Source organism: Pavona decussata, unplaced genomic scaffold (genome assembly GCF_977016875.1).
Source record: "Pavona decussata unplaced genomic scaffold, jaPavDecu1.1 SCAFFOLD_53, whole genome shotgun sequence".
NCBI classification, from domain to species: Eukaryota; Metazoa; Cnidaria; class Anthozoa; order Scleractinia; family Agariciidae; genus Pavona; species Pavona decussata.
This window is the reverse complement of record NW_028145475.1, coordinates 3,161,729-3,189,597: the sequence shown is the minus strand read 5'-3', so window position 1 is coordinate 3,189,597 and position 27,869 is coordinate 3,161,729. Positions and strand designations below refer to the sequence as shown.

The window sequence follows — 27,869 nt, the reverse complement described above, 5'->3', positions numbered from 1 at the left end:
TTTGCTGTTGAAAGATGTGATGTTCATCATTATCTTGAGCATGGAACAAAGAAACTTTTTTGTGTCATGCTTGTGGCATCCTAAGAATTGCATATTTCCTGTTTCATTATCTCCTTTTTTTTTTCTTTTTACTTTGTTGTTTCAGACGATTGTATTTGTGGCTAATAATTTATTCAGCACATTGTAACACTGCCCAAATATGGTCATGGTGCACTGAATATTCAATCTTGCGGAATATATCCCCCTAATTTTAGCCAACTCGGCCTACAGCCTCATCAGCTAAGCACCAGGCGATATTCTGCACAATTTTTCAGGAGAAATGTTAAGTATTTCCACGAGATACATGTACAGCAGCATAAAACCAGTCATTCAAAACATTTTCAGTTTCATTTTTATTACTTATATTACAATCAAGCAGTTAAAATTAGTATTTGATTTTCCAACACCTGAAAATGAGCTTGGCTCTGAAATGAGTTAAATGCATCTTAATTGTATGACCACTACATCATAACTAATATTAAATTAGCTGGACAGAAAAAAAAAGGATTCCATTAAAACAAGCACACACTAAGTACAACCATTCTCAGTTAACTTGTACCTCACAATTTTTTTGAAAATTGTTTGTCCAGTAAAGCTGTTTTCACATCCTTAAACATACCATGAAACCCTGCTCATCTTTACGGTGGCCAGTAGGAAACCTGGCACAGTGTATTTTTTTGGTGGAAAAAAAAATCTTAACCTGCTCAACTTCAGGGTTATACTGTACGTGCAAGTCTTCTGTTAACATTATAAAAGCACATTCTACACTGAACGGTTCAAAGACTTGACAAAGTGAGATTTACATGAAATGAAATGTTACTATTTTTTGCACCATGAAGAAATGATCTCAGAAGTAACGAGTACTTATTACCAAATAATCTATTTCTCAAGCACTCTAAATCAAGCTGTGATCATAAAGACTTGCTTTGGTTTTCATGACATCTACATGTTTAAGGGCCATTAAGGCCCAGATTACAACTAAAATACAAACACTTCACCCTTTAACCCCTAATATCAAAAAACAAACTCTCCTATCTTGTCCCATACTTTTTTTTTTATAAAAGTACTGTAATGAGAAAAGTTATTAAAATATGAAGAAAATTCACCTTGGGTGATCACATCCTTAATTCTCATGACCTCATGGGTTGAATAAGCATTGATATTACAAAGGAGAAATTTGATGCTGATTACTGTTAGGGTTTAAAGGGTTAAGACTGGAAATGTGATGTGAAATCAAATGAGATGATGAAATGTTTATTGAAAAGCACAAAGGGGGAGGGAACTTCTCTGTAAGAAAAGGGGTCAATCTCCCACCCCACCACAACATTAGCCATGATACTTTATAGGTGTAGAGAAACATTAAACTCATAAAATTCAGGATTTGTAGCAATAAAAAAGCGCAATTTCCTCATATCCTAAAATCACTATATCAGCATGTTTTGAAAGGCCAAGATAACAAAAACGTCTGGAAACGTTTGACAATAAATGAAAACCAAGAAAAAGTCATTAAAACTTAGATGCCTCATATGTCTAATGAAATTACTGCACTAAAAACTGCACTGACCAGTGAGAGTGCCCCAAACTGGTTTAGAACTGAAGGAAAAATTAGAAGGGTCTGTGCGGAGTGGTCCGAGCATTAAAGTGGCAAAACTGCAAACTAAGTTGCTAATTTTTTTTCGAAGCAGGCTTTTTTTTCCATGTTCTTTCTGAATATCTCATCAAAACCCACAATTTCTCAAATTTAAATATTGGTGATGTTCCTTTAAAATAGGACTGTACTAACCTCCTGTGAACTAAATACCCTTTGATTGAAAACCTATTAGCAGTGCCCTTTGAAGTACATTTTATTACTTTGACAGTAGACAATAGCTTTTTGTTTTGCTTGCCTAGCCTTCACATCAACATGTATTTCACTATTAATAACAATCACCATCAAATAATTTTTTAGGAACAAAGGTCTTTTCTAGAACTCCTTTGGACACGGAAATTTCAGGCTAAAACACAAAGTATCTGCTACTAAGCAGTGGAAGTTCCCTAAAACGGAAACAAGCTGTGCAGCTGAAGTCTGCTAAAATATAAATTAAATACTTCCTTCCATACAAGTTATGTTAAATTAATAATAATTTATTACAGTGAAAAAAGAAAAGCGAAGTTCAGAATTGTTCCTGGAATGTTTTTAGTATTGTGACCAAGAGTCGTAACAGCAAGAAAATCGGCAATGATGATTCAATTAAACAATAACTGTTGTTCAAAATACATCCACCGTTTTACAGAGAGGGATGCTTGTTGTTTTATTCATTCAAAATTCTGCAGAGACATACTAATAGTTCCCCACACAGACTACGTGCCAGCATTGGGTCACACTGCCCAGCTACTGATTAGAACTTCTCCCAGACACTAGTATATTTTGGCCTAAAATTGGCATTGATAAGGGCCTTGTTTCTTAGATGTGCTCTGGGTAAAATGTTTTTACTGGACACCCCACAACCAAGACTGGACGTTGAGTCCAACTACTACGCTTAAGCTTGGAGGTGGAATAATTTAAAAAGAGCACCCTATAAACCTGTCAGCGGAAAAACAGCCAACAGTCAGTCGACAAACTTGGAGACAGTGGGTGTTCCCAAGATTACGGTTCTGCGGTAAGACGTCTACACTGGGTGTAAGTCTAAATAAATTGACAGGGAACAAATGACCAGACATGTGTTGTGTAACAAATCTAACTGATGTTGCTTGCTCTTGCCTTCACTTTTCATCTAATAATTGGTCACAACTTTCACTACAACAAACACTCCGGAAACAACTCTATCTTTGTCAAGGTTTTCATTTTTCACTGTCATCTATTATATTTTCTGCTTAATCTAGTAGAGAACTCCACAGCAATAATAATACTAACATCACTAAAATATCGCATGAGACTAGTTAGTGCCTCTTCGTTCAAAAGAGATGTGTCTTTTACCATTCAGTTTATATAAAAACATCACGGAAAAAGTACTCTGACTTACAACACAAACTTTATAGAATCTACATAAACCATCAAAAACAATTTTTAAATAATTTTTATAAGGCAGTATGTCACCTTGAAAAAACAAACAAATCAACAAAAAATTAAAAACGTTTTTCTAATAAGGGTAAAATGAAAGAATAATAATAACAATAATAATAAATTAAATGTTGTGGATTTCTTTGCAACTGCAATTAAGAGCAGTTGTACAGAATTATGCAACAGCATGCATGAACTTTTCCCACTTGCAACTTACAGAAAGGAGATAACAAATGTAAAAAGTTGGCACCTTGATTTGTTTTGTTGAAATTTAAAACTGAGTTGTTCCTGTGTGGGGATTTACTATTGCTAACAAGCTAAAAGCACATTATTTTAAACATAATAAAACACTTGAGTGATGTTTTGAAAAGGCAGTGTTTCATGTCAATGTACAGAAACTTGCGACTTATGAATGCAGGGTGGGTAACTTTTTAGGGAGCTTTAGGCCCCTTCTCAATTCCATATCATATTAATTTTCAAGTTAGGCTTTCCTATCCCTTGGTAAAGGTCTTATAGACATGTCTTTCTGAAGTTGCATTGCATTGTGTCCATTCTTGTAAATCAATAGTTGCCTGCAATGCTGCAAAAGTAGAATCAAAACTGATACACTATTGCACCAGAATAAATGTAACAGGCTCCAAGGGGCCTAAGATCAGAGCTTTTATGCTGAAGCTGTGGAGTTATAGTTTTCTACAAGCCTTAATTGTTTACCATGAAAAATTCCAAGTTCTCTTTACCTTTGTATTAAAAGTGGCTCGAATAAATTCCAAATTGAACAAAAGCAATAACAGAAGATGTTGATGCTGACCATAATCATGTCTGATTAAAGAGTAACGAATTGACACTTGCCTACTTCACTTGATTACATTTTATGTTAAAATCAAATTAATTTTTAACATTACTGTATTATCTTGAAGCAGAAGCTTGCCGCTCCTCCATCATGCTCGTTAGTTTCCGCTGAAGCACCTCCTCTGACGAGGTTCGTTTGGTGGGAGGTTGACTACTCTTGTCGTCCTGCAGTAGTGCTCGCTTACGGCTTGTTTCTCCTGCACCTTGCTTGAGCATCTGGTTGATATCTCGAAGTTTCTGTGAGTTAAAACAAGGTAACTTAAGGACGGTGCCTACTTTTGTTACTACGGGTTTCCTATGGGTAGTGCCTTCTAATACAGGGATATTTTTGCGCGGTTTAAAAACTATGTGTGAAAGCAGAACTTGGCAAGTGCTCTTAGTATCCAAAAATAAAATTTGGGGGTAACCATGCATTTTTCAGAGATGATAAAGCTTCAATTTGCAAAAAAAAAAAACCCGCCATACATTCCTTTATATTTTATAGCTTTTTAGAATTATTGTTGCATGCTTAACTATTTCTAAAAAATGCATGGTTACCCCGAATTTTCTTTTTGGGTGCCAATAGCCTTGCTAAGATCTGCTTTTCCTACACAGTCATAAACTGCGCAAAAATACTTCTGTATTAGTAGGCACCCTCCTTAATCTTAAATGTTTGAGGACATTAACTAAGGATATCTTCCTTTCCAAGCAAACCTGGAATAGAAGGATTAAAAGCAAGGGAAATCTCCAGAAGTCTTAAAGTGTATATGACAGATTTTTTGTATTTGCTTGATCGAATCTTCTTGTTGTTCTCGTATGAAAATCGAAAAAATAAATTCGCTGTCGATTTTTCTTCCCCTTGTTTGAGGCGGTCAAAGACGTAAAATTTCACTTCCGGTTGTGTACAAAACCGCGCAAGGCGGGAGACTAGGGATAGTGGACCTGTGACGTCAATACAAGAACGCTGCTTTCGCGGATTCTCTGTTTCAGTGTTTTTCTTTATGCAAAGCAAAGGAAGATGGTGCTGCGGTGCGTTGTTTACGGCTACAGCAACACGAAAGACATTTAAAAGTAAAACAAAGAATCCGCGAAAGCAGCGTTCTTGTATTGACATACAGGTCCACTATCCCTAGTCTCCCGCCTTGCGCGGCTTTGTACACACACGGAAGTGAAAATTCACATCTTTGACCGCCTCAAACGAGGGGAAGAACAATCGATAGTGAATTTATTTTTTCCATTTTCATACGAGAACAACAAGAAGACTCGATCAAGCAAATCAAAAAAAAAATCTGTCATATACACTTTAAGAAACCAAAGGATTTGGCCACTGATAAAGACACCATTAATGGAGGTGAAAAAAGCTGTCTGCAAGCTGCAAGTAGGCACATTACACTTACTTCCAGTAAGAAAGATTGTGAGGCAAGGGGGGGGGGGGGGGGAAGTTGTGAAATAACATTTTGTTAATAAAACAACAGGCACATTTGTTAACAAAAAAAAAAAAAAAAAAACAGGCAGAAAGGAATGAAATTTCCAGGAGGGGGTTTGGGTTGGAAAATGACTTTTGAGAAGACACTAAACCAGATATATCAAGTACAAACCTGATGCTACAACCAAGACACAACGATACAAGGGAGTGTGAATTAATTAAGGATTTTGACAGTGCCAAAACCACAAAATTTCCACATCGTCTAAATTGAAGCCATCACAAAATTTAAATACTTCTTACCTCAGCTGGGCTTTCTTTAAAGCAATACAACAGCCTCGTTGTTGGTGTCATTGAAACTCCTGAAACAAAGCACATTACAAAATATTCACTAAGTAACGAGAATCTGGGACAAATGAAAGTTTTAAAACAGCAATGCTACGAAGTTCGTCACTTAACACAAGTCACTGCAATCCTCATAGTTTCCGTATTTATCATCTTGAAAGACACATACCATTCTTGTGAGGAGAAATGTACACAGAGTGTATCGAGGACACTTTGCGTCGTGGTGAATGGGCCTGATTTTTCATCACTGGCAGAGGAGAGAGTGGAGGGGAGTCCAACTAAACAAAAACAATGAAAACAATATGTGTTACAGCACACAACTGGCAATAACTTAACTTGTCTTTTCACTACGAACAGTAACTGTAGATGAAGTGATGAAGGCAGTTGTTCATACTGAACACACTTAGGTGGGAGAACAGTTGGGGAATGTTACGCAGATCCCAAGTGCCACCTGCCACAAATGAGGTCAGTAACTAGGGCTCTCTTCAATAAGTGACATACACAGCCAGCTCTCTCTGGACAGGAAGCTTTCAGAACCAGCTTCAACTGTCCACCTTGGAAAGGTGACTGCCTTTAAGAGAGTTTGGTTACAGACCAATTAAAGACAATTGACTAGGATTAGCTGACCTGACAGTACTGTAGGCTTTAGATATGTCCAATTTATAGTGTTGTTGTCACAGAGAACAGCTGCTCTGGGCAACATGTACTAAGCACTTATACTAGACTGTCTTGTTAAGCCTCGATAATGTACGAATTGCTTGTTTCAAAAACCAACACTTTTCTTCCATTGCGTCCTTTAAAAAGACAGGTAGGGGTAACTCAAAATTATACAATTATGTTTGATTATTAATCTAACAATGGAATGTAAAATTGCTAAAAAGGGGCTTAAAACTGATCTAAAAAACTTAAAAAAAGTTTCCCACATTTTCAAACCGCACCTCTGGTCCTTCTTCGGGGGACAATCAGAAGGACCAGAGATACAGTTCGAAAATTTGGGAAACTTTTCAAAAGTTTTTTAGATCAGTTTTAAGTCCCTTTTTAGCAATTTTCATCATGAACACTGATTGCCAAAAGAGCAACAATGTAATGTAACTTACTGCTCTGTCTCCGGCAGAAAACTTGAGTGCAAAGTTCTTCACCCTTTTGATGAACACCTAAATAGAAATAATTATTACTGAGCATTTAATCACATAATTTTGTCCAATTTTTTATAAGGACCAAATGGAAAACCTGCTTTCATTTTCAAGCACATTTGTCACACATTTTCCTTTACTTGCCTTGTTGTAGAATTCTATAAGATCCCCTCTTTCCCCATCAATGTTTGGACTGTTTTCAGTGCTGCTGGAACCTGAGGTTTGTGCGCTTGTTGGCGGGGGTGTAGAAGGTACAGTACTTGCGTTCCTCACTGGGCTAGCTCTTGCACTACTCATGGAGCCCTGGACTGGGCTGGCAGGCCCACTACTACCGGGCTCACTTTTGACACCTACAAAGACAGAATTCAGTGGCCCAATTTAGTGTATGCTTTTTTGGGGGGACATATTCTGTATTTAACCCAAAACAACAGAAAAAAGAACATTAAAAATAGCAATTTTTAAAGTCCTACCTTTAACACTACCATCACTACCATTGCTTCCGATTGGAGCCCTTCTTCTTCCTCTTAGAAGCACACTTCTGTAGACCTTGACATTCAGAGAAAAATGTGAGTAAAAAAGACATCCATATAACTACAGCTGTCACGTTCAAAGAACTCAATGCTAACTGCATATTGGTTGCTTTCTGTCTTTCTGTTACAAGTCAGCAAGTTTTGTGTTATACAAAAGCAGGAAACTTACATGACTGACAGCCTGTGGTTGAGTGCGATAACACTTCATGATGTTCTGAAATGACAGGTCTGCATTTGTAACCTATAAAAAAGAGAAAAGAAATGTTGAGTAATGTTTAAGTCAAATAACATTATTACTGGTTCTTGTAGGCACAACCTAGGAGTTGTGAGGGATTTTTTTTAAAGCATTATACAATACAGTCTTGAAAATTTGAGATGCTTCAAATCATTTAATTCCAAACTCAAGATGGTAAAATAATAACAATAATTATCATTGGTAGTAATGTACCTTTCCCATGACATAAATGGAACACATGAGTATCTGATCAATGTGTCTATCCTTCACAAGCTCTGTCATATGCATCAGTGTATGCTCAAAGCATGTCCACATCCTGCAAATGAAATGGGTTGTACTTAATTTAGTTATCAAGATTCAACCACTTGATATGTATACAGACATATTGCATAAAATTTCAAGAATGAGATGTCTTGGCAATCAGGCAACGTTTCTGCTCTGGGCAGTTGGAGGGGAGATGTTAACCCAAAATTTAGTGAGATGAACTTGTCTTGTAACAAACCAAGTAAACTTACTTTACACGTAGATCCTCCTGGACATCAAGTTTTGTGCATAAATCTCTGAGGCGAACACTAGCTAGATGGTAAAGCTGTAAGAAAAGAGGAAACAAGCCTCACTAAAAGGCACTGACACTAGTTGGATGCTTTCACCATTGAGTTACAAGTTGAATCATGGCAAACTCGGTAATTTACTAGTAGCTATTTAGTTTAAATATCCTTAGTTTGTTCTCAAGTGTGTAGGTCAGTGCAGGGATATAGCAAAGAAAAACCCCAGCAGGCTTATTAACAAAATCCAGCCAGCTCTTTTGGACTGTACACCTTTAAAATCAGCCTCAAGTTCCATTAAAAATGTTTTTTTAACTAATTAGCATTTTAGATAATGGCTTTTTAGAAGAACTTTTGTCTCATTGTATAAGTAGCTTTTAATATCTGTTGTAAATTGGCCAGAAAAGCCTTATGGGTGCACGCAATAAGATAATTATTATGACAACAGTCAGAGCCATTTCTACCTTTCTGAAAAACAGTGCCAAGGATCCAGTTTTCTTTGGTTTGCTTGGAGTTGTGCCCTTAGCCTTGGGTGTGGTTGGTACTGATGATGGTCTCACTGGACTTGATGTCGGCGATGCCATGGCACCACTAGGAGCCAACACACTGCCAGCCTGAGGAGACGTCACCTGCACTGTATTTGAAGTGCTTGGCAGAACCACAGTCTGAGCAGTGACCCCATTGACAATATATCCCCCACTGGCAGGGGCTGGGGTGATTATCACTGAAACAATATCAGAACAATTATTGGCTTCTTTAAGACTCAAGAGTAAGACAACAGCTATTGCTCCTCTCAACTTTCATTTAGCGTGAAGCAACTAGGAGTATTACTACCGCCTTAGATGGATGCTAGTCCACTACAAAAACACCCTGCCTTACCCACACAAGGATGCATTATTTTCTTCACCATCATGAAGCAGAACTTCTTGTTGAAGGACAAGACTGGTAAACACTTCACTAAACATCCACCTTCTGATACAGTCAACTTCTGCCTTGCAGATAGTTAGACTACAAGGCTTCCCACCTGGGCAAGCATGGGCCATCAAATTTCATCTACCACTGACAGTGGGAGTAGGGACGGCACAGTAGTAAGAGCACTCACCTCCCATCAACATGGCTCGGGTACGATCCCTGGAGTTGACGCCACATGTGGGTTGAGTTTGTTGATGGTTCTCGTCCTTGCTCTGCAGTTTTTCTCCAGGTACTCTGGTTTTCCCCCCTCCACAAAAACCAACATTTCCAAACTCCAATTTGAGCTGGAAACAGTGGACGACTAGCCACTCTGTGGATGTGCCTCTGATAATTACCATTTATTTATTTATTTTATTTATTTCATGTAATGACTTACATGTCGGAGCATTCCTTGCAGCAGCCTGTCTGGTTGTGGCGGACAGAGTTACTGGCTGAGGATTTTGAGCAGGGGGAGAGCTGCCGAAGTTTACCATCAGATTACGACGTGCACCGGTACTGGGAGTAACTGGTGAACTAAACACCTCATGTACTGTTGGAGAGCTTTGTAACTGAAGGACTGAAAACAGATCAAATTCATTCTCAGGGCCATTGTACTTAAACACATTTTTCGGTTTTATACACAACAATGCGTGTTCAAAGTTACAATAATTTCAGAATTACAAAAAGGTTACTGGATAAGTAGGGATGGTAACAAATTGGAATCTTTAACCCTGTGCTGATAGCTGAAAACTACATAGTTTTTTGATGAAAATTTGACATAAAATTTGCAAAAATATTTCAACAGCTTCATGTCAATAGAATCTTGTTTGCTAACGTTATCTTAAATTTCATTGGAAAATGTCTGTCTGAAACAACTCTAATCAATATCTAATGCAAGATTGCATAGGTTGTTAAGCTTCTGGAACAAAAATTAATAATAATAACTGAAGCTATCTACTCACCCCTTCTTGCAGCTCCTTCCTCACCACAGATTCTCTGAACACGAGGATGGATGATTGGCGATGCCAGGAGGTTTTGTGTGCTATGAGCTGCGTCTGATTGGCAAGGTAAAGATACCTCTTCACATGATGGAACAGACCCAGCTTGTTGGATTGATGCCCAGAGAGGAGAATCATGACTCCAGGCAAGACACTCCAGAATCTGTTCCTCAATCTAGGGCAAAGGGTGAAACAATAATTATTATGACTATTGTTGTAAAAAATGCCCTTTCTTTTGGACTCTATAGTCAAGTTCCCTAAGTTTTCCTGAGCTTACAAATTAATGGAGAGGGGCAAAACTTGCCCATTTCCACACAAATGCTCTAGAATTTCAGACCTAAAGAAACTATATCACTGCTATTTTAAAAGACAAGAGTCTCAAACAAGTTTGGTCTTTTTTAAAATCAATTTTAAGGTGCTTTTTCCAGTAGTATTCTTGAAATACCTGGCCTAAATAAAAATTTTGAATTACAATGATAAAGGGGAATGGACTATAGTCTCAATGGACTTGAAGCTGGTGACACCATAGTCAGACAAGGAGCCCTGGATGTAGAATATCAAACTCCTGTTAACCCTTTAAGGTCGACTAGTGACCAACATCTAAATTCTCCTTACAATATTACTGCTTGAGTAGACATTCAGATCATGAGAATAAAGGAAATGATCACCAAAAAAAACAATTGATTGATAAACAAATTCTCTCAACTAGTCCCGTAGTAAATATATAGAGAATAGTAGGGAGAAAATGCATATTGATATTAGGAATTAAAGGGTTAACTTCCAGATGTACTTACATGATTGAGATGTTTGACAACATCTCTTGACAGACCATCCTCAGCTTTGATGAATACTTCAATGATTTTGTAAAAGTAGTATGGACTGATGTCAAAGATTTCAATCATCCAAGGAAATGTCCTGATAAAGCAAAAAAAAAAAACAAGATTCATTTTGTATATAAAAGTTTTGTATCTTTTCTTTCTCCCTAAATTTTCTAGTATTTACAATGTCAGTAATATTTCACATTTTATATTTCTTCCTCAATCCTTAATATTTGAGTTACTTTTATACTTACTACAGCTAATGTTGTAATAATTCAGTTACAATTTTATTTAGTATGATATTATTTTGTAATTCCTTTAATTTTTTCTTCTTCCCCTACCTTGATTACTTAACTACATGTGGGTGGAAGAATTTTTGCTTTGATTTATTTGCTTGCAATAATGATAATAAAGTTGTTGTTGATTCAATTATATATCAGTGTAGGTGCTAAGTCGCTTGCACATGTACACCAACACCAAAACATAGTCATACTAAGAGAGCTGAGAAAGTCAAAGAGACATCAAATATTAATGTAATGACCAAACAACTACCTTTGAGAGTTGTAAGAGAAGATAACAATCTCCAGACAACAGGCCATCAGAGAACAGTGAAAGGAGTCTTGCTCCAATAAACTCTGCAAAGGAAGTAACACAGACTGTTATTCAAACAAAAAAATTAAAACCCATTAAACTAATTAAAGAAAAAAAAATTAAAACCCATTTTTCTTTGCTACATCATCTGCATTAGCATAAGAATAAGCACAAACATGAGAGAAAACAACAGACTGATTTTTCTTATCCTGTCCTCACTATGACTAAATGCAACACAAACATAGAGATACCATAGGTTGTGTTTATGTGCTCATGCCTTGTCCACTCCCATTGTTTGTTTTTCTTATGTTTGTCCTTGCTTAAGCCATCGCTGTCCTTGTTATCAGTTGTCTCCATAATTTTTATTAGCAATGACAGCAGTAAAACATTCAAATCATTAGTTGGGTTTTCGAAGTTCAGAGTTCGCATGTTATTGAAAGGCACAGTAATCAACTTGCCGTCAAATCAAGGTGTCCTTGTAATCTTCGCTGTTCCAACAAAGTAATGCTCTCCAGAACCTGTCAATAAATCAAAAATGGCGTGGTCAGATATTTCCTTTAATTTAAAAAAGCGGACTAGCAAAACAAATTCAGGAGAGAGGAATACTGTGCGTCATGGATGGGAGGACCCCGGGCAGTAGAGTATTGCCTCTCACCCCCCCCCCCCCCCATAACGAAAAAATGGGCAGAGGTCAAATATCCTACTTGTTTATCTTTCCCATTAAAGTACACAATGGATACTGACTTACAAAAGGCAAGCAAATGTTATTGACTTATGCAAACTTGTATTGTTACAATTCATACTCTGATCAAAAAAGAAATACCCAGTAAGTGCACTGTCCCCTATAAACATTCTCTCTCCAACAACCACTCTGCTTGAGCTACTAAAAGTAAATAAGCACCTCAGGAGGTACATCAAATCATTAATTAAGTCATCCTAAACTTCAAGTACAGTTCTTAGTAGATTGAGTATCAAATAATTGAACATGCCTTGTAATACAGAATCTCAGCCAGCTTCAGCCTCTTGGTGGCAAATTCTCTGGTTGAGCAGGGGGACTTGGGTCTATCAGGGGACGGCTGTGAAGAAAAACACATATTTGTTGAAAGTGAAAACAATGCACTCTTAGCGAAATGCCAAGCTAAACCATTTGTTGCAATTTAATTACTTGCCTTTTACCCTTGGCAGACCTGTTTTTAGACTGTCTAGAGTTCACAATGCTATTTTTCGGAATGCTATTTTTACATGAAGTGTTATGTTCAAAAGAAATAACCAGATTAAACTGGTGTGCTAGGTTTCTGCTGTTAAGTAGGCGATGGAATCATTATGTAATATTTTCTATCTGCTGTATGTTTACTTTCATTAGATACGTTAGAATTAATTGAGTTCCACCTTCATATTATTGAGCTTTTGACACTCCTGATGGATACCAGCTGAGTTTTTTTCAACATTTTGTTTACAATACAAAACTAAATCAGAAATGGTTCTGATGGGTAGTACAAACAACGAGATCACAAAAAAAAAAAAAATAAACAAAAAAGGAATAGGACACAATACAATGAAAAGGCTAACATGGAAAATGGGAAGTCCATCAGTTGATTACTGTGGGTAAATAAAGTTAACTATCATCGTCACCATTGTCCACATCATCATCAACCATTAAAACATGGTGTATTGCAACTAATAAGAATATTTTTAAGTTCTTTCAAAGGTCCTATAGGTTAAAACGATTTTGAACATCACATACCTGCACATACTCTCTAAGAAATGTTTCTCCAAGTGCTTCAACTCGGCTCTCAATTGTTTCCTGGGGGTTCCTACTGCACTGACTGCAATAATCAATAAAATAGACGTTAACAAACTAAAATGACTCTTGGGCAAAAAAACACTATTCTAACATTTAATACTTACGAAAAAATTTTCAGTAGGCGATCACTTGGCCCCGCCTTTAATCCTGCCAGAAGAGCTTGTAATCTACTCACTGACTGGGTTGCCGTGGATACTGGAGTTATCCTGTGAGATAAAAATAACACACCCACTTTACAGACAAGTAACAGATTTCTTTAATCCAAACCATAAGCTCAGACAAGTTTCAAACTTTACTCCTCTCCATTTTTGCCTTAAAATATTCAAAAATTTAACCCTTTAAGATCAGCATCAAATTTCTCCTTCTAAAACAAATGCTTATTCAATCCCTAAAGTCATGAAAATAAAGGATATGTTAACCTACGGAAGATTTTCTTGATATTTTTAATAACTTCTCCCCAGTACTTTTTTAAGACAAGTATGAGGACAAGATAGGAGAATTTGTTCTTTGATATTAGGGTTTAAGGGGTCAAAGAAAGTGATCGTCTTACTTGGGATCTTTCTCCTTCAGATATCTTCTGCCAGTCAGTGGTGTTGAAGGTGCAAGACTTCTCGTCTATAAAAAAAATTAAAGAAAATAAGCTGTTAAATTAACAAGGCAAAGACACTTTCCTGAACTAAATTTTAACAACTGTGTTACTGCATCATTTTGGAAATGCCAACTTCATTTACATTTACCATATTACAAGCATTCCCTCTCTACAAGGCTTATATGCTCAGTTCCACAGAAGTTCCATTGAAAAGGTCTTCTAGGACACTAAACTATGCAAGGATCAGGATTGCCTATCATCAATTCTTTGGTGTACAGTTTATGCAGAAACTTACCCTTGTGAAGTGCTCCTGCAAATTTCTCCGCAGCCCCATCCTAAGTTGAAAACAGAAAAAATACATGGTGAGACAAATGGACACATGAATTTCTCTGCGATTAAAACACAGCTACGACGTTTCCCAGAAAAAGTGATCTTAGGCACTTATTTTAACTTCCAATAATATGTTTTGTTATTTTAGCATAAACTGATGTGATTTTGCTAAAATTTGTTGTCTGTGGCAGTAAAATGAAATAAGATAATTTCTGTTCAATGATCAAGGCTGGACTACTATGTTTCTCTCAGTTTTCATGACAAGGTGGTGCTTAATCCTGCACTGTTATTCTACACTACCTAACATAAGAACTTTTAATTGGATTCGTTAGAGAACTTAAGCGATCATGACAATGACACACTATAAAAATGAAGGCTTAATGAGGAAAACAATGGCTCTGCACATGTGTTTTAAATTTTGATACATTTCTTTGCCGTCCTCTACAAAACAACAATAAATTTTTCATTCTCTTTCTTAGCTCAAACGCCAAGTTGAATGAGTTTAAATAGTCGCGAAGTAGCACAACTAGAGTGAAAACAATTATATTTTCAAGTGACATTTTCATTTTATTGCTGCTGTAGCTTAAGTTCCCTATTCTTAGGAGAGAACATTCCGTTGTTAAAGAAATACATGCAGCAGGTAGCTAGGACAATGACCTCAACAGAGACCTGTCAAACGCAATGTCACAGTGCTTCACTTCCCACCTTTGTTGTTCGTCCACTTCTGTAAAGCTGTAGTTCTTGGCTGGTGTACCTATTTCAATGTGAGCTTCGTCGTCTAGAAAGATCCTCTCATCAAAATCTCCCACAGACAACACATACTCTTCATACTCTTTGTTAACAGCCTTGCTGTTGAAACAAACAAGCAAACAAGAGAAATGTTACTCAAAGTTCAAAAATCATGACAGGAAACTGCAAGAAAATGTTTAGATTGTCTTCGAACAAGCTTTCTCTAAAGATGCAGTCACATATATTAGGTCTATGAACTGTTTGTTGTTCACGTGATCAGACAAAATGACATGATTAAAACCAAAGTTGATGTTTATTCTGACATCTTACTACTCCCAAGTTGAACATGCCTGTTGTTTTTTTATTTACTTTATTTTCAAATACAACCTCACCCTCATACTTAAGGTTTATTGTTTGGGAGAGTGGGGGGGAGGGGGGGAGCAGATGTTGATACTAGTATTTAAGAAAAAAAAAACAGGTTTATGGTACACTGAGAATATTAACTGTTTAAAGTTTTCTAGAGTAGAAGAATCGGTACCAAAGGAGTGGGATAGATTGTTGCATTGAGATATTGTTTTTGGGTAGAAAAAGAGATGGGTGAAGGCAGAGGTTGTTGATGGTGGACTGAAACTATCAAGGTGAGACTAAGAGTGCCTGGTTCTGCACTTTGTATTATATGCCTTATGTATACAGGGTCCGAAATTGCGCTTTCCTGGTCGCCAATGCGACTAAAAATTTTGCACTGGCGACCAGAATTTCACAACTAGTCGCCAGCGGGCGATTAACTATTTCATGCCGCCAATTGGTCACTTACTTTTTACCTTTCCACTGCTTTTGAAGTATAAAACCGATTTTCCTGTTATTATAAATCTATCACAACGCATCACAGCTCGAGCAGTGCGAAGCTTTGCCGCCATGTTTTTTGAACGAGAAATGCTGCACGGTTGTGGCCTGGTGCGCACAACATGGCGATCCGTCGATCGTCTTGACAGAACGCGAAAGGAAAGATCGTTTACGGTTTTGAACATTCAGCAAAGCCGGCATTCGATTCATTCGTCGTGGTTTTTCAGTGGTAGGTGTATAAATCGCCATTGGGGCCCCAAACACAAACGCGTTCTCTTCGTTCTGATTCTTAAAAGAAAAATTGGCGACCAGAATTTTCCATCTGGCAACCCAAAATTTTGGTTTGTGTTTTGCTGCGAAGGAAAAATTTTATTGACAATTTTTTTTTCTGCTTTTTAGCGACCACATTTTTCCACATGGTGACTGAAAAAAAATTTTCAGTTGCCACTTGGCGCCTGCCTAAAAAAGTTAATTTCGGACCCTGTTATAGCCTACAAATTACACCTGATGTGTTACATTTTCACAACAGGAGTTGTGAAATACTGATCACAAGTCTTTAATGTGAACTGGTCAATGAATGATTGTGCACTATAGTCATAACAAGGTCCTTACCAGTTCTGTTCAAAATTCCCTTGATCGAGAATGCCTGTCAAGTTTTCTTCATTTCCTTTCAGTGTCTATTGGTAATGTAAACAAAGAATAATACCAACACAGTAGTAAAATAATTATTGTGCTTTGAATAAAGATGTCTGAAAAGTTGTGAGAAGATTGAAAGAAATACAACCTGTACACTGGCTTATGGGTGGAGAGGAGGGGCAGTGCTGTTAATTTTCTGTTCCTTTTGAGCATGTAAACAACTATCAATGCTACCCACCTCGAATAGCCCTTGCTAATTGTGAGTATCTAATATTGTAATAAGTCTTCTCTTAGAATAAATTGTTGTTGTTGTTTGTTGTTGTTTGACCAGGCCCAGTTGTTCAAAGTTCGATTAAGCTCATCCTGGGTTGATGTGAACTTTTATTTGATTTCAATGACTAATCATTAAAGACTTTTCGAAAAGGTTTTTGTCCTTCAGTTATGACTTAGCCTTTTCTTTGCCATTAGCTTAAAACAAGCTTTGCAAAACATTTTTAACGTGTGAAATAAGAACTTTGGTTAACTTTTAATTGGGGATTAGAGTTAATCGGCTTTCGAACAATCGGGCCCAGAAGCCAATAACCTACAAAAGTTATTCCACACATACACCCCTCCCCAAAAACTGTGATGTAAATGGCTCAGTCAAGTCTCTCACCTTCTTTTCAAAGAGTTGTTTTATGAATGGCTTCCAGTGATGTTCTTTGATCCCTTTAGCTTCAAGAATTATTCCTGTTAAAAGGGCAAAACAGTAGGTTGTAACAACAGGGTGGTCAGATTAATGAGGTTGTAAAACTAAGGAAATGACTAGACATTTAATTATTTTCGGGGGACCAAAAAAAGGTGGAACCTTGTAATAATGAGGTGGTCCAAAGGCGGGGTTCCACTGTAGTTGCAAGGCCCATACAACATCTGTGGTTATGAGAATTTTGGCTTTTCGCTCTCACAGCCCATCTAAGGCTTGACACTTTTAGACACTAAATCTTTGCTCTCCAAGATTTGATAGCAAAAAAAAAAAAAAAAAAAAACAAAGACACAGAAAAGCATACAAACCTTGATGCTTGTTACAAAGTTTCTCAACAACACAAGGAACATCAACTGGAGGCTTGAAATCTCTGTTTCCAAAATCTTGAGGAAGCCCTGTGCAAAGAACGAGAAACTCATCGATGAAGAGGACATTTGCAGTGGGCTTGAAAGCGTCTTAAGTGCAGATGGCTCGTTAAACAATAATAGTCAAGAGAAAGAGTTTAGGAGTGCGTTTCTTTGGGAGAATCCAAAAACGGATTTGTGATCTCAGATCACTTGGATCATGGTGCATCAAAGGAACTGACCAATCCACTCCGGACAATGATACAAATGCTCTGAGAGCACAAAAAAAAAAAAAAAAAAAAAAACGCACCCCGAGACTGTAGCTGCAATATAATTTAAGAACTGCAAATGAATTTTGCTTGCACGGTTCAGAAGTTACCTTCAAAGTTTGGATTCAGTAAATCCCGGCGATTCTTCGTATACAAGGCATTTGAGAAGAATAGATCCAAGCAACACAACAACAAATGGTACGAGTTCACAAGATCATCACTGATGGCTGGGAAATGACCTGTTGATGAAGATTGTTAGAAATTAAGACCATTACAAAGCAACAGTTTAATTATTATGGATTTGATGAAAGCAGTCCTTGGTTTTAGGACCACCCTCTGAGATGTTTGAGTGCTATTTTGAATTCACTGTCATGTTTATCTGATGTAAATGTAAATTTTTCCTTGTTCATGCAATTCCAACAGGGTATATAGAGCCTCATGCCTCATCAGCGGTGATTTGTATGATAGAGTGAATGATATACAAAGCTGATGCTTGCAACAATAATAGAAATTTCATCCAGTGATGTTGTAAAAATGTCAGTATTTCATATCTGTGTTATCTCCATTTGGGGTTCTGTCACTTGTTAAACTCTGAACAGAAAATCCTTGGGTGGAATGACAGCATCCTACATGAACACATGCAAGGTTTGTCATGAAATGTAGGCAAAACATAGTTGAGTCGAAATTTTGCTTGAGCTATTATCACCCATGCATGTCTTGAAGGTTATGCAATTATCATGAACCTCAAAAAATTATGATAACAACAAAAAAATTTCCTTTGAAGAATTTAGAAACAAAATCTGTTGGTGTGCTATGCTGGTCTTTACCCAGACACACACAAATTAAATTACTTCCTGTACATGTACAAATTATTGCAAACCCTGATCTTAGGATAAGATAATATTTATGAGATTTTTCACCCCATGCTGGTTTTGATATTTGAAACAAAATAACATTTTAGCTTATCACTTTGCTCCTTATGTATGTTATATGTAAAACTGTACATGTACTTCGTCAATTAACCAGAATGTGGAGTCTGTTAATGCTATTGTTGCATGTTGACAAGCAAAATTAGCTGTGTAGAGTTCAACAAAATGAAAGTTGTAATTAATTCACTTCTATCATCAAAAGAAAGTCAAATGAGCCATTTAAACTTCAGAATTTCCTGTTATAAATTTGTGCTGACAGAAAGCAAACAAATTGAAGCATTATCTTGTTGTGAAAACACAGGAAGTTCACACTGTGTATGTCTTTGAAAAGACTGAAACAAATCTGTCACTGACTTCTACTATTTTAAATAATTCTCTCTGGTTTCTATATAAACCAGTGACACCCATTATCAGAACTTGGAATTATTCTCATAGAACGAGCATGAGATTTTTAAGGATACCACTATTAGGACCAATTTGTGACCCTAAATGCTGTTTTAAAACAAATTAACCACATGCAGGGTTGCCTGGTATAAAAACAAATCAGTTAAACTTTTATAAAAACAACAAAGGAAATCAACATTGAAGAAGAAGCTTGTGCCAATTGTTATAAATAAAATTCTCTAAAAATAGTTTAACAACCAAAGCACAAGATGAATTGATATTTACCAATTCTCTGTAGGTCAAGTTTTCTAGCAACAGAATAATGTCAAAACAAAAACAATACAGGAAGAGACAATCCAGAAACTACTCAAATGATTGCATTTCAAAAGAATGATCAGATTTCACAATGAAGGAAGCTTGATGCCTACGCAAGTCTAGACCTGCCCAGAAATGCAATATTTTAAAGCCACTGAATAAATTATCCCCTAAGGCTGGTTACTAAGACCAACAGATAACTGCTTAGCGAGCACCTTTGTCAAAACAGCTGATGCATAAAAATATGCCAAGACATGTTTCCCGCCTTCGGTCAATAGCTACATTTTAACTCCTTGCTAGGTGATAGAGGTTTATTTAACAAAGCATGAGTGATTATGAACAAAAGAACAGCAGCATTCTTTTCGGCAGACTTGAACAACAACCACAAACATCGCCACTCAAGATTAGTTTAGTCTTGTGGGGTGATGAGCATAGTCCAATCAGAGCTTGTGTGTAATCACTGAATAATTGTGTGCAGTCAACCGAAGGAGCCAAAACTTTTAAACTTTCCGCACTCTAGGGCAAATTATCCGGAAAGATTTCTACTGATTGTGTACTATCTTGTGAGCAATTACATGAAGAATCTGTCAAAGCAAAATTATTTCAGGTAGGAATCAAAAGAAGTGGGGATCAGTTGTGAAGCACTTTATATTTGCTCATCATTTTCTATATCTCATTGAGGGTTATATTAATGCCAGTGTCACTACAGACTATCAAAATATTGCAAGATTTGTGTCAAAATAGTGTTTACCATGGGTTAAAAACAACAAAGCTAATAAAGAATTATGCAAGTTTTATTCCTGCAGCAAGCTGTCACTCGACTACAATACATATTTCTTGATTGAGTGCTAGTTTCCACACGAACAACCAAAAATAGAAAAACAAATTGTGGAGCACATGACTTAACCACAGCGGTAAAGAATATTGATTACACTAAAGTTCAAATTTCACACGATGCGAGAACCACCCCCAAAATCAAAATGCAAAAAGTTTAAAGGGCGCCACCGCTGAAAAAGGACATTGGGTGTCGCTCACAAGTGAAATTACTCAACAACAAAGTCTTTTGTATCCTGGAATTTATAATGATGCTTTAAAAACTTTCTCGCCCCGTTTACTACCAGCCGGTTTGACGCGTTTTATGAAAAAATCCAATTTACGACTCTGGTCTTTAATAATGTTTGTGGATTTATTTTTCCTGCACTTATAAAATTATCTCTCATGAACAAAAGAATGATAACATCGCTACAAGAAGGAACTGAATACGGAGGGAAAGCGTCCCATATGATTCGAAAGAAATTTCGCGCCAATGCATCTAGAAGAACAAAGCACGTATATATTTGAACCTCTTTGCACTTGCCTCTCAGCAAAAGTAGCATCAAAATAACTCGTAATTTATGGAACAAGTGAATTTAATTTGAAATCCAAAGAATATTAAATTTATACGGCTCTTACCTTTTGCTTGAATATACAAGGTCCAGCAAAACGCGAACACATCACCGACAGAGCAAGGCTGTTTTCTGCGAAGCGGATAAAAGAATTTCAAATGATGAGTGAATAAGCCACGAGTTACTAATTTGAATATCACATGTTTACAGCTGAGAACTTCTAACAAACCCGGTTATTCGGCGAAAAAAATAGTATTTAATAAAAACGTTACATGAAACGAACAACTTTCTTGATTTTCAGGTCAACTGCTTCGTACCGGAACAGGGTTACATTCGTTAAGTCAAGCTCGTCACGTTATTGTTTACAAAGACCGAGCAAGAAATTTATGTATTTACCTCGATTTTCGGCCTCTCTGAGTCTTTGTGTTCTCCTCTCGTGGATCTTTAAAGATTTCCAAAAAAATTGGCTCGTATTTTTTGAAAATAACGGTGGAAACGTGGAAGTTCCTTTCCAGCAATTCGATTTTCTTTCGAAACTCTCCGGCTGCGTTCGACATGTCCAACCATTTCTTCATCTTGCTAAAGAACTGAATAAGACTGCAGATAAAAACAAAATCGAAAACGTAAATGGTATCGATATTCGTCTGTAGAGAAACTGAAATGGTGCAGGATCTCAAAAAGATCGAAGAAAACCCACCTCAGTTTCGCTGCTCTCAGTAACCGAGTCAATGAAACACAATTTCCTTCGACCGTCGCTGAACTATCAACGGTCGGAACAACGCTTTTGCGGCAAGCGACGTATAAAGCACATGCCAGCCAGTGTAGACTGTCCCCCTGAAAGAAAAATTGTTTGATTATTAAAAATATGTTTGTCAGAAAGATCTGATCGCAATACCAAAGCGGGTGGAACTCGCAGAGAGGTATACCATTTACGAAAATTACGATTCGAAGCAAACATGTAACGAACGCAAACACACAAAAGGTGAAGCTTACCTCTAAAGTGTAGTTCGTGCTTATTTTCTCATACGAACACCAAGCTTCTTTACTAGTTTCTTCATCCATGTTAAGTTCATGGCACAGATTATCAAATCGCTCTGAGTTATTAGCTTCTTCATCGTCGCTAGAACTCGCCATTTTCCTCTTCCTTCCACACAGCCAAACTGAAACGCAGCATAAACCCGAAATGGCGGGAAAATGTGACGAGCGCCAAATATAGCAAGGCGACGACTGATGTTCGCATGACGACAGCGCGTCAGCTGTCAATAACAATGGGAATTGTAATGACCTCTTGCCTTATTTGGCAGTGATTTCCCGCCCTTTTTAAAGCGCCGAACGGCTTCAGCTGTGTTGATGTATTTGCTGCGAGAATGCTCAGTTAGCCATCTGTTGGAGTTTTTCGCTTTGGATTTTTGGGTTCTTTTGGTAACAATTTCCAGTTTTATTTTTCATCTATATACATTTTGTCGGTAGAAATGTTCTCTTTAATACCTCACCAGATATTTGAGGTCCCGAGGGGATTTAGCTAAGTACCTTGGTGGCACGCGCCATCACGGCACGATATATTTCACGAAATAGAACATTTGATTATTCGAATTGCAATTGCTAGTAAAATCGTTTTAACCACCCATCCCCAACTTGAAAAAAATTCTGATCGCAATCCTTGCAATGTTTTTGTGTTATGATTCATAATATTCTCCGTGTAAAGCCAGGTGAATCGAGAGAAAATATTTTGAAGCCAATCTGCCCGGGCTTTCTGGGTAGCAGAAAAAAATGTAAACACATTATTAAAGTCGAGTCTGTAACAAGGAAAAGGTATTATCTTAAATGAAAACAGGAAACCTGGGTGGTAAAACATTTGTCTAAAGGAAAATGACTGAAATAAACTTTAAGTTTCTTTGTGCTTGGTTTATTCTTTTGTTTAATCAGCTAATGAAGTTAGGAACGTCATTGTCCTTTTGTTTCTCGTTCACTTCATCGAAAGTTCCAAACATTTGTGGCCCAAATGAGTTCTTGTGGTCTTAAATTATTTGTGTCAGTTTGTTTTTGAACAATAGGCACAAATTTTCCATTGTCATTTGCCGGGTCATTTGCTTCTTCGCGTAGACTTGTTTTTGTTGTGGAAAATGAAAATCCAGACAATATTATAATACGTCCACTAAAAATTACCCTCTCTCTAGAGGCCCGTTGTCTAAAATATCAAAATGAGCAAATAACCGCATCGGCGGTTATAAAGAGGCGACCTTCGCGGTTCTCTTTTTCTCCTGAAAAAAAAAATGGCCCCTGGCACTCAGGGTAACTAGAAATAAACGAAAAAATGATAACTGGCTGTTAAAATAGAAATAAATTAATAAATGGGAATTTCGGTGGCTTCCACAGAGTAGCTTTTTCATCCACCACTTCTGGGTTGAATTGAGTTGCAATGTTGGACATGTTGGTTTTTGTGGAGGACGGAAAATCGGAGTACCCGGAAAAATCCCTCGGAGTAGGGAGGCATCAACACCGGGAATCGAACCCCTGGCCACATTGGTGGGTAGGGGGCAGGGTAATCGGCTCCTGTGTGGGGCGAGTGCTCTCACTGCGCCATCTCTCTCTTAGCCTTGGAGGCTGATTGGGGAACAAAGCGGTTGGCACCAGTGAAGGTAGGATCAAGTGGATAGGGACAAATTGAAAATAAATGGAACAAACTGATTCCAGAATAGAGTGGAAAGTTACAAGAGAGATGGGAATTTAAGGGGCCATTTATTAATTCTGGTTCCTTTGTCTCGACATATCATTTACAGTCCGCGACCATATGACAGGATGTCATAGTATCACGTTTTTGAAATCGTCACCTGATAAGCCTGGCCCGGACCGTCAGAGGCTCACGCCAGGCTTTCCAAGAACGTCGTGAGATCATTGTAGCAGAACTGCGGTTGCCAGCAGAAATCATGGCTCTTTCTAGCGCCTCAGTTGTTGAAAAGAATTCTTACTCTCGAGCTTTGTCTCCTTTGGTGTCAATTTCTATTCTTTTTGGACCGGGAGAAAGGCTTTATTCAACAGCACACTCCTGGCTCGGAGGAATCATTTTCACGTTTTTGCTCGCGGGTATGACATTTGTAGCAATTATTGGCGTCTTCGTTCGAACCACAATAGACACGTGGATTCAATTCTCGCTTTACATTGTTCCCCTGATCGCCCTGGTGTCCGGGTTTCGCGTTTACACCTCTGCTGCATTTAACAAGCTCCTAAGAAGACGATTGTCTAGGAAGTCTTTAGTAACAGGTTTCGTGGAATCAGATCAGGGAATCCCATGGCATGAGTCACAGAGAGCCTCTTGGCTCAGAAAAGCGGCCTTTAAAAACTGCCTCTATCCATTTATGTTGGAAATTTATCAGTGGACGGCTTACGTGATTTTTCACACGGTTTTCAAAAGCGACGCTTTTGCAGGCTCTCTGAAAGAAGACCATTCCGAAGTCCTTGAAATTGACTCTGTGACGTGGTTGGTGCTGTATTGTTGCTTTTGGGTTGTCGCCATGTACATTTCAGGATTCGTCGCCTACTCATTCATACTGATCAGCCGATTAACCGTTCGAGATGTGATCAGTTTCATGTGTATGTTTGGGGACAGTCCATTTCTCCTCTACAGGCCGTCTAAGAAGCGAAATCCAGTTCTGGAAAATCTTAGTCCCGTGAGAAGAGTTGTAAACGCCATCACTGGGTTCCTTTTCATGGATTTGTTTCAGACTGGAAAAGATATCGTTCTGGTTTATGAAGAAGATGCACCGGTGTTAAGTGGAATGCAGGTGACTCCCAATCCACCTAATCCAGATCGAAGCAGTATAGATGAAGGCGATTACTGGAATACAGGGGAATTTAATTTCTCTGCATCTATCGATGTCTCAGGACCAACAGTGGGGAGAATAGGTGTGCCAGGGCAACCTCAGGTTAAGCCTGCAGATGCCTGTAAATATCTATCCAGTATCATGGGAAGCATTGACGTTCTTGCAGGACTGTTCCAACCATTCATTGTACTACTGGCTTTTTTTTCAGTAGCTAATCTTGTTACCCACGTGGGAGCCATTGTTAGTCTGGTCAAAGATTTCAAGTCTTCTCATTGGTGGACCTTTGTAAGGACATGCATATGGCTTCTGTTGTCGATACGCCTGCTTTGGAGTGCAGCAGGGATCACCAAAGCATTGTCCCACGTATCAAAGCATCTCAATTACTTGTGGTCCGTCGGCCAGCTTCAGGGTGACAAGGAAGAATGGCAGAGGTTTTTCAAGTTGGTAGAAACATTCCAGTTAGGTACCAAGACATATGGATTTCCTCTCACTATGAAACAAGCTGCATCTATTGCAACATTTATTAACTTTGCCCTTATCATAGTGTTGTCAATCATGAAGCCGTCTGTGCACTTTCCATCAACAGGTGAATGACTTTGTAAATGAGGTCAGATTAGTTTTAGTACCAGGTGACCATGCCATCATCCTATATCTGGTTCCCAGGGTTTCTCCTCTTCATTTTCTCTGAATGAACTCAGGAAGAAGGGAGACCTGTGGGAGCCAGTTTGTAGTCTGACATCCTATTCTATTCCAACTGTCTGAAAAGTTGTGAAATACAGTCACCCAGGGTGGCCTCCCACGCAGACGTTCTTAGGGGTACGTCACGCGTCCTGGGCAGGAACGCGTGACAAACCCCTGAGAACATCTGCGTGGGAGGCTACCCAGGGAGTAATTGGTTCTCAAAACCCTGGCCATATTTCAGACAAAAAAAATATAATTTTCCAATACCATTTTTCAGTCCTGACCTCTTAAATTCTTATGCATTTTCAGACATGGTTTCTAGAATGCATAGTGGTTTTCAGTATTTCGGACCAAACAGCTCAAAAACTTGTGTTACACCTCTTGTGTTAAGCAGCTATAGTCAAGTTGAGTGATCCTTTGTTTCTGATGCATGCACACAATGTATTTTCTTCAAGCAACTTGCTATAACACGTTACTTCTGTAATTTGTTCCCAACCTTGTTCCCAGGGCCTTTTCCCTAGCTTGGGGGTGGCCCCACCCCCAAGCTAAGAAGGGGCCCTGGGAACGAGGTTGATTTGTTCCCTGCCTTGCCTTACCCCTTCTTTAACAAAGCTTGATTACTGCATAAGGTGACATGCACACCTACCACTTCATGTTGCACATAGCAGGCAGGGTAGAGCACACTCTCTAATTTGTGGCATGCACCACACTCATTGTTCATCCCTTCCTTATTGCACATTTAGCTCATCCTGTACCCTGCAGAGTGTGCTGCTGCCACCCTCTGACTGCATCATTTTCTGGGTGTGTCACGTACTGCCACCCTCATTGTGGATGTTTGGCGCGTTGTTGCTATTACCCCTCATATATTCACTTGCAGGTGTGTTGCTACCAACCATATTTCACACCAGTAACCTTATAGTCCCCCCTTATAGTCCAAAGGGTGAAGTTGTTCAACTGTGATATGATGTAGTGATTTCAATAAATCTATTATTGAAATTTATAAATGTAAATTGTTATAATAATTTATTATCATTTATAATAAATACATAACTGACTTTGACTGTCCATACTTTATTTTACCAATTTACAGTAAGACGCAGAAGTTACCCCTTAAAACCTCAGTATCACAATACGTAATCTCGTCACTGTTCTCTTAGCCTCCCATGCAGATGTCCTTAGGGGTTCGTCACGCATCCCTAAGAGTGTCTGCGTGGGAGGCTACTATTCTCTATGCATTTCTTATGATACTAGTTGAGAGAATTTCTTTCTTAGAACATCAAGACCTTAATTTTATCGTTAGTGATCATTCCCCTCATTCTCATGATCTATAAATGATCAAGTAGTGATGATGTAAAGAGAAATTAGATGTTGGTCACTATTGTTGCTTAACAGGTTTAAAGGCACTAATGTAACATTCTGTAAAATCTAGTTTAATTATGTGCCTCTTGTATTATCCCATACTTTTCCTTAAACAAATCAAATTTAGCAGGCTCCTGGCCCAGCTGATGGGCCACATAGTGTGGTCTGCTCCAAGCTATAATATAGTGGCAGCACACCTGTCAATTGATAAGGCACATAGTGTAGTCTGTTCCAAGCTGTAATATAGCAGCAGCACAGCTGATTGCAATAAAGCATGCAGAGTAGTCTGTTCCAAGCTGAATATGGAAAAACAGAGAAGATAGCTATCAATATTTGAAATAAAACTTGCTGAGACAGATGTAGAAGGTAAAAAAATATGTTTAATCTTACCATTTCCCACATTTTAGGGCCTGACACCTGGCTAGAATTTTATTGTGGTTATTGATAAACCCTTGGAATTTTTATAGGTTCTCTTCACAGCTCAGAGAATTATCTTTTTTTCCGTAATGAGTTCAGAACATCAACTATTATAACATAGCACGCATGCATCCTAATCTAATTCCTATTGGCGTCATCATGGTACATTTCTCCACATACACATGGCCGTGCGTCCATCCGATGACGTGTGCAAGTCAGATGGGGGAAGCATGCACACGCTGTGTTATTAAAAAACTTTTACAGAGAGACAACACCATAAAAATGTATATTTATAAGAGCTTGAAGTTTAATGAAATGTTAAGATTAAACCGATGCGAGAAACCATTTTCCCCCTTTTTTTTTGTACAGAGAATTTTGTAATAATTATTAATTGGGAACAAAACCTGAGAGTAGATCATGCTAGATGGAAATGATTCTTGTCTATGCTACTTCCATCCCGACATTTGGCATAGACAATACAAGTCAAAACCCCAATTCTTTGTACTAATAAAAACCAGAAGACCCCCACTAGTACTTTTTTTTTAACTACATTCCACATTTCTCAAATAATCACTCTAGGGTGTTTATTGAAAACCAAGTTCTTCATGGTGCAGGGAAGGCACCAAGAAGTAGATTCCTCTCTTAGGGCCTGTTTATATGCACGGGAGGGGAGGGGGGTAACTTTTCGTGCATTTCTTTATTAAACAAACTGAAGTGTTTACATACTAGTCAGGGTGACCCACCTACCCGTCTGGACAGGCTATCAGTTTTGTTTGTAATTTTATTGTGGTCAAGACAGGGTCACCTGGCTACCCG

General features: G+C 38.0%; 2 protein-coding genes and 1 long non-coding RNA gene across 3 annotated transcripts; 2 read left to right on the top strand and 1 right to left on the bottom strand.

Annotated features, from left to right (window-relative positions):
- Window positions 1-373: 373 nt before the first annotated feature.
- Window positions 374-22,045, bottom strand: LOC146480516 (retinoblastoma-like protein 1). The gene is made up of 29 exons (XM_085109695.1): window positions 21,769-22,045; window positions 21,473-21,609; window positions 21,172-21,372; window positions 20,843-20,907; window positions 17,873-18,001; window positions 17,458-17,544; window positions 17,063-17,136; window positions 16,384-16,448; window positions 14,905-15,048; window positions 14,165-14,204; window positions 13,831-13,895; window positions 13,385-13,486; window positions 13,221-13,302; window positions 12,466-12,552; window positions 11,935-11,994; window positions 11,438-11,520; window positions 10,862-10,982; window positions 10,032-10,242; window positions 9,467-9,646; window positions 8,583-8,842; window positions 8,089-8,162; window positions 7,787-7,889; window positions 7,508-7,579; window positions 7,279-7,354; window positions 6,953-7,158; window positions 6,773-6,829; window positions 5,845-5,953; window positions 5,634-5,692; window positions 374-4,165 (listed from the first exon to the last, which is right to left on the bottom strand). Exons 1-29 carry the CDS (start codon window positions 21,907-21,909, stop codon window positions 3,986-3,988), a joined length of 3,270 nt encoding a protein of 1,089 aa, XP_084965821.1. The 5' UTR covers window positions 21,910-22,045; the 3' UTR covers window positions 374-3,985.
- Window positions 22,046-23,368: 1,323 nt separating this feature from the next.
- LOC146480515 (uncharacterized) lies at window positions 23,369-25,400 on the top strand. The gene has a single exon (XM_085109696.1). The coding sequence runs from the start codon at window positions 23,703-23,705 to the stop codon at window positions 25,188-25,190; it is 1,488 nt and encodes a 495-aa protein (XP_084965822.1). The 5' UTR covers window positions 23,369-23,702; the 3' UTR covers window positions 25,191-25,400.
- Window positions 25,401-25,424: 24 nt separating this feature from the next.
- LOC146480514 (uncharacterized) lies at window positions 25,425-26,332 on the top strand. The gene is made up of 2 exons (XR_014864718.1): window positions 25,425-25,764; window positions 25,831-26,332. It is a non-coding gene; the product is annotated as an uncharacterized LOC146480514 (long non-coding RNA).
- Window positions 26,333-27,869: the final 1,537 nt, after the last annotated feature.